The sequence below is a fragment of the Colobus angolensis genome, unplaced genomic scaffold (genome assembly GCF_000951035.1).
Source record: "Colobus angolensis palliatus isolate OR3802 unplaced genomic scaffold, Cang.pa_1.0 Scaffold159, whole genome shotgun sequence".
NCBI lineage: Eukaryota > Metazoa > Chordata > Mammalia > Primates > Cercopithecidae > Colobus > Colobus angolensis.
The window spans coordinates 7,178,665-7,191,462 of NW_012114699.1; the positions used below are offsets into that span (position 1 = coordinate 7,178,665).

Sequence of the window (12,798 nt, forward strand, 5' to 3'; positions counted from 1 at the left end):
GATCTGTGTTCAGTGATCTTTGATGTTACCACCGTAATTCTTTTGGGTGCCATGGATTGTGCCCATAGAAGACGGCAAACTTAGTAAATGTGTGTGTTCCGACTGCTCCACTGATCAGACAATCCCCCCTCTCTCTCCCTCTCCTTGGGCTTCCTTATTCCCTGAGACACAACAATATTAAAATTAGGTCAACTGATATCCCTTTAGTGGTCTCTAAGTGTTCAAGTAAAAGGAAGAATCACACATCTCTCACTTTAAATCAAAGCTATAAATGATTTAGTGTGGTGAGGAAGGCATGTCAAAAGCCAAGATAGGCTGAAAGCAGTGCCTTTTGCACCAAACAGTTAACCAAGTTGTGAATGCAAATGACAAGTTCTTGAAGGAAATTAAAAGTGCTATTCCAGTGAACACAAGAATGATAAGTAAGTGAAATAGCCTTAGGTTGATATGGAGAAAATTTTAGTGACTTTGATAGAACAAAGTAGCCACACATTCCCTTAAACTGAAGCCTGATCCATAGTAAGGCCCTAACTCTCTTACATTCTATGAAGGCTGAGAGAGGTGAGCTGAGGAAGCTGCAGAGAAAAAGTTGGAAGCTAGCAGAGGCTGGTTCATGAGGTTTAAGGAAAGAAGCCATCTCTATAATATAAAAGTGCAAGGTAAAGTAGTAAGTGGAGATGTAGAAGCTGCAGCAAGTTATTCAGAAAATCTGGCTAACACAGTTGATAAAAATGGCTACACTAATCAATAAATTTTCAATATAGACAAAACAGCCTTCTATTGAAATAAGATGCCATCTAGGATTTTCATACCTGGAGAGAAGCCAATGCCTGGCTTCAAAGTTTCAAAAAGTAGACTGACTCTTGTGAGGGGCTATTGCAGTTGGTGAATTTAAGTTGAAACCAATCCTCATTTACTATTCCAAAAATCCTAGGGCCTTAAGAATTATAATGAGGCTAGGCACAGTGGCTCACACTTGTAATCCCAGCACTTTGGGAGGCTGAGGTGGGCGGATCACGAGGTCAGGAGTTCGAGACCAGCTTGGCCAACATGGTGAAACCCCATCTCTACTAAAAAATACAAAAATTAGCTGGGCTTTGTAGTGGGTGCCTGTAATCCCAGCTACTCAGGAGGCTGAGGCAGGATAATCGTTTGAACCCGGGAGGCGGAAGTTGCAGTGAGCTGAGATTGCGCCATTACACTCCATCCTGGGCAACAAGAGTGAAGCTCCATCTCAAAAAAAAAAAAAAAAAAAAAAAAAAAGATTTACGCTAAATCTACTCTTCCTGTGCTTTAGAAATGGACCAACTAAGTCTGGGTGACAGCACATCTGTTTATAGCATGGTTTACCAAATATTTTAAGCCCACTGTTGAGACCTACTACTCAGAAAAGAATATTCTTTTCAGAATATTACTGCTGTCGACAGTGCACATAGTCACCCAAGAGTATTGATGGAGAAGTACAAGGAGACAGATGTTGCCTTCACACCTATTAACACAACATCCATTCTGTAGCCTGTGGATCAAGAAGTCATTCTGACTTTCAAGTCTTATTATTTTAAAAAATTATTTCATAAGGCCATAGTTGCCATAGATAGTGATTCCTTTGATGGATCTGGGTAGATTGGAAACCTTCTGGAAAGGATTCATGATGCCATTAAGAACGTTCATGATTCAGGGGAGGAGGTCAAAGTATCAACATTAACAGGAGTTTGGGAGTTGACTTCACCTCTCATTGATGAATTTCAGGAGTTCAAGACTTCAGTGGAGGAAGTAACGGCAGATGTGGTGGGAATAGCAAGACACCTAGAATTAGAAGTGGAGCCTAAAGATAAGGATTGAATTGCTGGAGCCTCCGGATAAAAATTTAATGAACAAGGAGTTGCTTCCTATGGAGGAGCAAAGAAAATGGTTTCTTGAGATGGAATCTATTCCTGATGAAGACGCTGTGAACATTGTTGAAATGACAACAAAGGATTTAGAATATTTCGCAAATGTAGTTGATAAAGCAGTTATGGGGTTTGAGAGGATTGACTTCGATTTTGAAAAAAGTTCTACTGTGGGTAAAATGCTATCAAACAGCATTACATACTATAGCTAAATCTTTAATGAAAAGAAGAGTCAACTGATGCAGTATACATTATTGTCTTATTTGAAGAAATTGCCACAGTCACATCAACCTTCAGCAACCACCAACTTGATCAGTCAGCAGCCATCCACATAAAGGCAAAATTCTCCCCCAGCAAAAAGATTACAACTTGCTGAAGGCTCAGATGATAGTTAGCACATTTTTTTTTAGCAATGCAGTCTTTTAAAATTAAGGTATGTACATTTTTTTAGGCATTATGCTTAAAAGACTACAGTATAATGTAGACTTAACTTTTATATGAACTGGGAAACCAAATAATTCATATGACTTGCTTTATTGCAATATTAGCTTTATTGCAATGGTCTGAAGTGGAACCTGTAATATCTGTGAGGTGAAGTATTCCTGTATGTATTTATGTATGCTTATGGACAAGTGAAAAAAAATGACAGCAATGATACAAGAAGTGGAAGGGGAGAATCAGGAGCATTTTGCTATTATAAGATACTTGTAGTACCCATGAAATGGTATAGCATTATTTGAAAGTGGGCTTGAATTAATTGTAAACATATATAATCTAGGGCAACCACTAAAAAATGTGAAAAAAGAAGTATAAATGATATGATAAAGGAGAAAAAAATCGAATAATATGTTCAATTAAAAATACAAAGGCGGAACAAGTACAGAAGACAAAACTAGAAACAAAAAACAAGGGTAACCAAAAGAAAATAGCAACAAATATGGTAGATATTTATCCAACTATATCAATAATCACTTTAAAAAGTATTGATCTAAGTATACCAATTAAAAGACAGATGTCAGGGGCGTCAAGATGGCGGCGAGGAGTTAGGCAGAGCCGGACGCCGCTGCTGCCGCCGCCACCGCCGCCTCCGCTCCAGTCGCCTCCTGTCTTTCAAACTCGCACCTCCCAGGAGGAGCTGTCCTGGCGCCGGGTCGCGCGGGGAAAATGGTGGAACCAGGGCAAGATTTACTGCTTGCTGCTTTGAGTGAGAGTGGAATTAGTCCGAATGACCTCTTTGATATTGATGGTGGAGATTCAGGGCTTGCAACTCCGATGCCTACCCCATCAGTTCAGCAGTCAGTGCCATTTAGTGCATTAGAACTAGGTTTGGAGACCGAAGCAGCAGTTCCTGTTAAACAAGAACCAGAGGCTGTACCTACTCCAGCACTATTAAATGTGAGGTGGTGTATTGTTTTTTGTTTTCTGTCTAGCAGCAGCCTCCATCTACTACAACATTTGTGCTGAATCAAATAAATCATCTTCCACCCTTGGGATCTACAATTGTAATGACTAAAACACCACCTGTAACAACCAACAGGCAAACCATCACTTTAACTAAGTTTATCCAGACTACTGCAAGCACACGCCTGTCAGTCTCAGCACCAATAGTACGAAATGCCATGACTTGTGCACCTTCAAAAGACCAAGTTCAGCTGAAGGATCTACTGAAAAATATTAGTCTTAATGAACTCATGAAACTAAAGTCACCTGCTAATATTGCTCAGCCAGTAGCAACAGCAGCTACTGATGTAAGCAATGGTATAGTAAAGAAAGAATCTTCTAATAAAGAAGGAGCTAGAATGTGGATAAACGACATGAAAATTAGGAGTTTTTCCCCAACCATGAAGGTCCCTGTTGTAAAAGATGATGATGAACCAGAGGAAGAAGATGAAGATGAAGAAGAAATGGGTCATGCAGAAACCTATGCAGAATACATGCCAATAAAATTAAAAATTGGCCTGCATCATCCGGATGCTGTAGTGGAAACCAGCTCTTTATCCAGTGTTACTCCTCCTGATGTTTGGTACAAAACATCCATTGCTGAGGAAACCATTGATAATGGCTGGTTATCAGCATTGCAGCTTGAGGCAATTACATATGCAGCCCAGCAACATGAAACTTCCCTACCTAATGGAGATCGTGCTGGCTTCTTAATAGGTGATGGTGCTGGTGTAGGAAAAGGAAGGACGATAGCAGGAATCATCTATGAAAATTATTTGTTGAGTAGAAAACGAGCATTGTGGTTTAGTGTTTCAAATGACTTAAAGTATGATGCTGAAAGAGATTTAAGGGATATTGGAGCAAAAAACATTTTGGTTCATTCATTAAATAAGTTTAAATATGGAAAAATTCCTTCCAAACATAATGGGAGTGTGAAAAAGGGTGTTATTTTTGCTACTTACTCTTCACTTATTGGTGAAAGCCAGTCTGGCGGCAAGTACAAAACTAGGTTAAAACAACTTCTGCACTGGTGTGGTGATGACTTCGATGGAGCGATAGTGTTTGATGAGTGTCATAAAGCCAAAAACTTATGTCCTGTTGGTTCTTCAAAGCCAACCAAGACAGGCTTAGCAGTTTTAGAGCTTCAGAACAAATTGCCAAAAGCCAGAGTTGTTTATGCTAGTGCAACTGGTGCTTCTGAACCACGCAACATGGCCTATATGAACCGTCTTGGCATATGGGGTGAGGGTACTCCATTTAGAGAATTCAGTGATTTTATTCAAGCAGTAGAACGGAGAGGAGTTGGTGCCATGGAAATAGTTGCTATGGATATGAAGCTTAGAGGAACGTACATTGCTCGACAGCTGAGCTTTACTGGAGTGACCTTCAAAATTGAGGAAGTTCTTCTTTCTCAGAGCTATGTTAAAATGTATAACAGCCGTCAAGCTGTGGGTCATCGCCAGAGAGCGGTTTCAGCAAGCTGCAGATCTGATTGATGCTGAGCAACGAATGAAGAAGTCCATGTGGGGTCAGTTCTGGTCTGCTCACCAGAGGTTCTTCAAATACTTATGCATAGCATCCAAAGTTAAAAGGGTTGTACAACTAGCTCGAGAGGAAATCAAGAATGGAAAATGTGTTGTAATCGGTCTGCAGTCTACAGGAGAAGCTAGAACATTAGAAGCTTTGGAAGAGGGTGGGGGAGAATTGAATGATTTTGTTTCAACTGCCAAAGGTGTGTTGCAGTCACTCATTGAAAAACATTTTCCTGCTCCAGACAGGAAAAAACTTTATAGTTTGCTAGGAATCGATTTGACAGCTCCAAGTAACAACAGTTCACCAAGGGATAGTCCTTGTAAAGAAAATAAAATAAAGCAGCGGAAAGGTGAAGAAATAACTCGAGAAGCCAAAAAAGCACGAAAAGTAGGTGGCCTTACTGGTAGCAGTTCTGATGACAGTGGAAGTGAATCTGATGCCTCTGATAATGAAGAAAGTGACTATGAGAGCTCTAAAAACATGAGTTCTGGAGATGATGACGATTTCAACCCATTTAGAGATGAGTCTAGTGAGGATGATGAAAATGATCCCTGGTTAATCAGAAAAGACCACAAGAAAAACAAAGAGAAAAAAAAGAAGAAAAGTATAGATCCAGATTCTATTCAAAGTACCTTATTAGCATCAGGTCTTGGATCAAAACGACCTAGTTTTTCATCTACACCAGTTATCTCACCTGCTCCTAACAGTACACCAGCTAACAGTAATATCAATAGTAACAATAGCCTTATAACAAGTCAGGATGCTGTGGAAAGGGCTCAGCAGATGAAGAAAGACCTGCTTGATACGCTAGAAAAATTAGCTGAAAACCTCCTCCCTAATACCCTGGATGAACTTATCGATGAACTTGGTGGCCCTGAGAACGTTGCTGAGATGACCGGCCGCAAGGGACAGGTTGTGAACAATGATGATGGAAGCATATCTTATGAGTCAAGATCTGAACTTGATGTGCCTGTGGAAATACTAAACATCACAGAAAAACAGCGATTTATGGATGGAGATAAGAATATTGCTATCATCTCAGAAGCTGCCAGCTCAGGTATTTCATTACAAGCAGATAGGAGAGCTAAAAATCAAAGACGAAGAGTTCATATGACTTTAGAATTACCCTGGAGTGCTGACAGAGCAATTCAACAATTCGGACGAACTCATAGATCAAACCAAGTGACTGCTCCTGAATATGTCTTTCTGATTTCTGAACTGGCAGGAGAACAAAGATTTGCATCTATTGTTGCTAAAAGACTTGAGAGTTTGGGGGCACTTACACATGGCGATAGAAGAGCAACAGAATCTAGGGATCTGAGCAGGTTCAACTTTGATAATAAGTATGGAAGAAATGCTTTAGAAATTGTCATGAAATCCATTGTAAACTTGGATTCTCCTATGGTGTCACCACCTCCAGACTATCCTGGAAAATTTTTTAAAGATGTTCGACGGACTGATAGGAGTTGGCCTGATAAATGTAGAAGATTGCTCGGGAATTCTTCCTCTCGATAAAGATTATAACAACATAGGAAAATTCTTAAATAGAATTTTAGGCATGGAGGTACATCAGCAGAATGCATTATTTCAGTATTTTGCGGACACACTTACTGCAGTTGTTCAAAATGCCAAAAAAAAAATGGAAGATATGATATGGGAATCTTAGATCTTGGTTCTGGAGATGAAAAGGTGAGGAAAAGTGATGTTAAAAAGTTTCTGACTCCAGGGTATTCAACCTCTGGCCACGTAGAATTATACACAATTAGTGTAGAGAGGGGAATGTCATGGGAGGAAGCTACCAAGATTTGGGCTGAGCTGACAGGACCAGACGATGGCTTTTACTTGTCATTGCAAATAAGGAACAACAAGAAAACGGCCATCTTAGTTAAAGAAGTGAATCCTAAAAAGAAACTTTTCTTAGTTTATCGACCAAATACTGGGAAACAGCTCAAATTAGAAATTTATGCTGATCTAAAAAAGAAATATAAGAAGGTCGTCTCAGATGATGCCCTGATGCACTGGTTAGATCAGTATAATTCATCTGCAGATACCTGTACTCATGCTTATTGGCGCGGCAATTGCAAAAAAGCAAGCTTGGGGTTAGTTTGTGAAATAGGTCTTCGTTGCCGTACATATTATGTATTATGTGGTTCAGTGCTGAGTGTCTGGACAAAAGTTGAGGGTGTTCTAGCATCTGTCAGTGGCACAAACGTGAAGATGCAGATTGTGTGGCTAAGAACGGAAGATGGGCAATGGATTGTAGGTTTGATCATTCTGGCAAATTGTGTGTCTCCTCTTGTAAATCTCCTATCAACTTCAGACCAGTCTCAACAGCTTGCGGTTCAACAGAAACAGCTATGGCAACAGCATCACCCTCAGAGCATCACCAACTTGAGCAACGCATAAAGAACAGACAGGTTTCAACATGGATGGATCTGAAATGCTGTTGAAGCATATCATTTGCATAAAAATCAGAGACAGTTTCCAAAGAATTATATATTTTTTTCAGTTGTGCTCTCTCTAGTTAGTTTTTTTGGAAGTAAGGACAAACCTGGAATAGATAGCAAAACTGAAAATCAGCAGTGCTGATGGTGGTACATATGTCTTTCCTTTTGCTTCTCCCCTGGTACTTCCCATCTGCTTTTACTTTGGGTGAGCAGAGCGGGATGTGTGCGTGCGTGTGTGTCAGTCTGTTTGTGAGTGTGTTAAAGGCTACAGACCACATTTGGTTTAAAATGCTTGGAACTTCCCAAACTGGCTTTACTTTATGTTTATACAGTGCTCAGGGTTAACGCAGTACATCCATGCCATTGCTGTGGGAGGTATCCCCGGATGCATGTGTTTTGAGTCTATAAATATAGAAAATATATATTGGTTTCTTTTTCCAGCTTAATAGGTTTATTAAAGCATGAAATGAAAGGTTGCATATCATGCATTCAGGTTATTTTCTAATTTTTGTTCTGACAGTGCATGTCTTTGAAAGCATGCGTAAACAAGATTAACACAGAAGTCGAGTAACAGAGAGAAACATTTGTTAGATGTACAGCATTGGTTATTGCATTTTTATAGTGTTTATACCTGGGTATTGCTTCAAATCCTGCAGACCCCTCCTGCCTCTTCTCCCTGCCCTAGGTTTCTGGTCAAGGTAATGAGTACATACATTTTTCTGTGATAAAATTCTTAAAAGTTAATTTTAATGTATTAATAGTATTCCTAATGTGTGCTGCAGAAATGACTATAAGACTCTTAAATTTACATTTTCAACTTAAAGGTAGTTTTAGAAAGAAGTACAAATTGGCTTTCATCTTGCAAACAATCGTTTTTTACTTAATTAGCTTAATTTGCTTTATCACTCATAAAAAGGAAACCATACTTGAGTTGTAGACAATGAGGAAACACTTGAGGCTTCTGCCGTATGTTTTTTTGTTACTGTTATTGTTGTTACTCAGTGACTTGAATATTGTTTAATGTGTTGTAAGACATTGTAGAGTTTATCTCAAGCTGTTAAAAATGGTAATGTACAAATGTGAATAGACACTTATCTATATAATATGGGTAAGTTTTGTTTCGCCTATAATAGATGTTTATAAAAAAAAAAAGACAGATGTCAGTGTGGATTAAAAAATAAGACCTAACCATAGGTTGTCTACAAGAAATCCACTTTAAATATAGGGTGCATATAGATTAAAAGTAAAAAGATGGAGAAAGATATGCCATTTTAACACTAATTAAAAGAAAGTGGAAGTGGCTATATTAATTTCAGACAGAGCTGATTTCAGAGTAATGAAATTTATCAGGGAGTAACAGGGGCATTGCATACTATTGAAGGGGTTAATACTCCAAGAATACATACCAATACTGTTTATGAGCCTAATAACAGAGCATTAGAATACACAAGCGAATAACTGATAGAACTGCAAGGAGAAATACATGAATCTACTATTATAGTTGGAGAGTTTAGCTCCCTTCTATCAGAAATGGACAGATCCAGCAAACAGAAATCAGTAATGACACAGTTGAACTGAACACCACCATCAAACCACTGTACAGACTACCATGTATAGACTATTTCATCTAATAAAAGCAGATTACACATTCTTCTCAACTCACATGGAAGTTTAACCAAGAGAGACCACATTATGGGCCATAAAGCACACCGTAAAAAGTAAAAGAAGAGAAATTTTACAATGTATGTTCTCAGATCACAATGGAAGTAAATTAGAAATCAGTAACAGAAAGACAGCTGGAAATTCCCTAAATATGTGGCGCTTGAACAGTATACTTCTAAGTAACACAAAGATTAAAAAAGAAATCTCAAGACAAATTCACAAGTATTTTAAAATAAATGAAAAATGAAAATACAAGTTATTAAAATTTGTGAAATGCAGTGAAAGCAGCACTTACGCGGGAAATTTATAGCATTTAATCCACTTATTAGACATAAAGAAAGTTCTAACATTAATAATCTAAGCTTTTACCTGAGGAAACTAAAACAAGAAGAACAAATTAAATCCAAAGTAAGCAGACAGTTTGTCAGTTTCTTACAAAACTAAACATACTCTTATCATACTATCCAGCAATCACGCTCCTAAGCATTTGTCCAAATGAACTAAAAACTTGTGTCCACACAAAAATCTGCACATGGATGTTTACAGCAGCTTTATTCATAATTGCTAAAAGTTGGAAGCAATGAAGATGTCCTTCAGTAAGTGAATGGATAAATTGCAGTACATCCAGACAATGGAATATATTATTCAGTGCTAAAAAGAAATGAGCCATTAAGCCATGAAAAGACATGAAAGAAAATTAAATGCATATTACTAAGTGAAAAAAGCCAATCTGAAAAGGCTACATACTATAGGATTACAACTACGTAATATTCTGGAAAAGGCAAAACTTTTTACTGGAGATAGTAAAAAGATTAGTCATTGCCAGTGATTAGTGAGGAGGAAGGGATGAAAAGGTGGAGCACAGAGGATTTTTAGGGCAGTGAAACTATTCTGTATGATATGACAATGGTGGATACACACCATTTTAAATTTGTCAAAACCCAAAGAATATACAAGACCAAGAATGAACCCTAATGTAAACTATAAACTTTAGGTAATGATGATATGTTAATGTAGGTTCATCAATAGTAACAAATTGTAATCAATTGTAACAAAATGTACCATTTTGGTGGAGGATGTTGATAGTGGGGGATACTGTGCTTCTACAGGGACAGAGATTATATAGAAACTCTCCACTTTCCATTTGATTTTGCTGTGAACATAAGCTGCTCTAAAAAAGAAACTTATTAATTTAAAAAATGAAGGAAACTTAGGTTGTATGTAATTATTTATGGTTTAGGGCACATTTTTCAAGTTCAAAAATCATAAAGCCTATTTCAAAATATTTAATCAGATTTTCATTCACTCAACAAACATTCATTGAGTACCTTTAGAATGAAAGGTAGAATGAAGTGGAAAGCAAAAAATTGTGTAAGAGTAGACATTAATTAGGTAAAAAGGCAAGGCTTTTATTTTGAGCCATCTCCTCAACCTTATTTTTAATGAGAACCAAATAATTATGGTGGGTTTTCCATAGGTATTAAAGAGGTCAATAACACTAGTTTCAATGTAGTCCAGAAAATACAATTTAGAAAATCAAGTTTCAGGCTTATGACTATGATTTAAAAAATATGATTCCACTAGTTTCTACTGTTTACACGCCAAATTAATAGAAACATTTGTAGTTTATACCTTTTTTGATCACTAACAGAACACAAAAGCCCGGAAAAAGAGACATTTTTAAAATGGATCAAAACACACTGGGCCGCAGGCCCTGGGGCCCGCGCCCGCCTGGAGGGATGGGGCTGCCCGGCACCCAAGGGCGGGGCCTGCTGCCTTTCATGCCCCGGCCGCCGCGGCCCACATCTGCGCCAGGATGGTGAACCTGGCAGCCATGGTGTGGCGCCGGCTTCTGCGGAAGAAGTGGGTTCTCGCCCTGGTCTTTGGGCTGCGCTTGTCTACTTCCTCAGCAGCACCTCCAAGCAGGCGGAGAGGGCAGTGAGGGATGGGAATCCCCCTGCAGGTTCAAGACCATGATCAGCCCATCCCGTGGAAAGTGCAGTTTAATTTCGGCAATAGCAGTCGTCCCAGCAATCAGTGCCGCAACTCCATTCAAGGGAAACACCTCATCACAGATGAACTCAGCTACGTTTGTGAGAGGAAGGATTTGCTGGTGAATGGCTGCTGTAACGTCAACGTCTCTAGCACAAAGCAGTACTGCTGCGATGGCTGCTGGTCAAACGGCTGCTGACTACTGTGTCTCCTGCTGCCTGCAGCCCAGCAAGCAACTTCTCCTGGAGCACTTCCTCAACCGGGCAGCTGTGGCATTCCAGAACCTCTCTATGGCAGTCAAAGATCACTTGGAGTTGTGCCTGGTCAAAAGCAGGACCTCATCCCAGAGCCTGCAGCATGAGAACACCGACTGGGACCCCACAGCAAAGTACTGCTATGGAGAAAGCCTGCCAGAGCTCTTCCCTGCATGACAGGCCAGTGGACTTGCTCCAGCCTGGGTGAGCAGGCCCCACCGAAGAACTCCCCTCCTAGGGCCCACCTTCAGCACTCAGGCCAGGCCGTGGGAAGAAGAGAAAGGCAGCGCTAGGAAACCTTGGCTTTGACCACTTCTTATGTTGTCATCTTTGGCTTCGTTCACCACCCAGGCTTACCAGATAGAACTCTTCTGTAAAGCAGCTTGGACCCTCCAGCTGGTCCCTTTGAGAAAGATGAAACCACAGGCCAGGCTCATGGCAGTGTTGGTGTTTTTGGACGACTCGACCCTGAGACCTGCACAGGGACCTGTGACTTGTGTTCGTCGGGGACCGGTGTCACTTCTAGGTTTGATCCAGGCCTTTTCACTGAAAAATTATTTATTGAAAAACCTTTGGAGTACTGGGAAAATTATAATGTTTTATGTAGGAAAATGCCTTGCCCTTCTAGTTGAATATGTTCAAGGAAACTATTTTTATTGTTGTTCTCTGTTCTCAAGTTTCACGAGTTAAGTCATCCCTTCACCCAGTTAAAATGTTTTGTCTTTTAGGACGTGGATGTTCTCTCTAGGCAGTTGTTTTTGTTTGTATTTTGAGAGTATCAAGCGTAGGCCCTGAACATAACCTGTCAGCCATATCCTGACGTCTAAAATTACCTAAAAACTCAGACACTCTTCCATTCTAATCTAACTGCAAGATTTCTAGCAGTAGGCACCGTGTGTCCGCCCTCAGGTTCTTTTCTAGTGACAGTTGAATGTGCTCATATACCCTATGGAGAACACTGTTTTAGTAGAAATCTAACTTCTTATCCTGGAGGAATTTTCTTTTGCCACTTAAAATTAACTGTGGGCTGCTAAGCCAAGGTACAATGGGAGCCTCAGGAAGGTCAGAGGCAACTTCCCCTGTTCTGTCAATAGAAACCCAATGTTGAGGCAATTCCTAAACAGAGATGCATCTAACAGCCTGCTGTATGTGTTCATTCTTTATTGCTTTCAGCTTTGGGGGTGCAATAGGTATAAATGTTTAGTTTCCCTATTATTTGCAAAGAAGAAGAAGAAACCCAACTTATCTGAGCGCTGCAAGAGAAGAGTCTTATTCCTGCCCTGAGTGGGAGATGAGAATGGTCATTATGGCTTAGAGAATGCTGAACATGTAGGTTGCTGGTGTGCCCTCAATCCACATGCATAAAGCACTCCCCATTTTTCTACTGTAATGCAGATTCTTTGACTCAAGGTCTAGAATATTTGATCCTGAGATCAAGACTTTATGCCCTTTGAATAGTACTGCTCTTTGATTTCAGGAGTCACATTAACACACAACTCTCCTATATTCCTTCACTAACCTCAGGATTGAGCAAGGTCTTTTTTATTTTTTTTGTTCAAATTATTGACCTGGGAGCAGGGT

At 39.6% G+C, this 12,798-nt stretch overlaps 2 protein-coding genes and 1 pseudogene across 3 annotated transcripts in view; 2 read left to right on the plus strand and 1 right to left on the minus strand.

The window, feature by feature from the left end:
• ENOX2 (ecto-NOX disulfide-thiol exchanger 2) overlaps positions 1 to 12,798 on the minus strand; it is a 208,663-nt gene that overhangs the window by 18,930 nt on the left and 176,935 nt on the right. The gene's annotated exons all lie outside the window — the stretch shown is intronic.
• Positions 2,913 to 7,433, plus strand: LOC105508170 (protein strawberry notch homolog 1-like). The gene is given in 5 exon segments (XM_011936983.1): positions 2,913 to 3,284; positions 3,320 to 4,764; positions 4,766 to 6,313; positions 6,315 to 6,492; positions 6,495 to 7,433. Coding segments are annotated over 5 exon segments (4,176 nt in total). The 5' UTR covers positions 2,913 to 3,053; the 3' UTR covers positions 7,269 to 7,433.
• On the plus strand, positions 10,788 to 11,394 carry LOC105508168 (annotated as a pseudogene).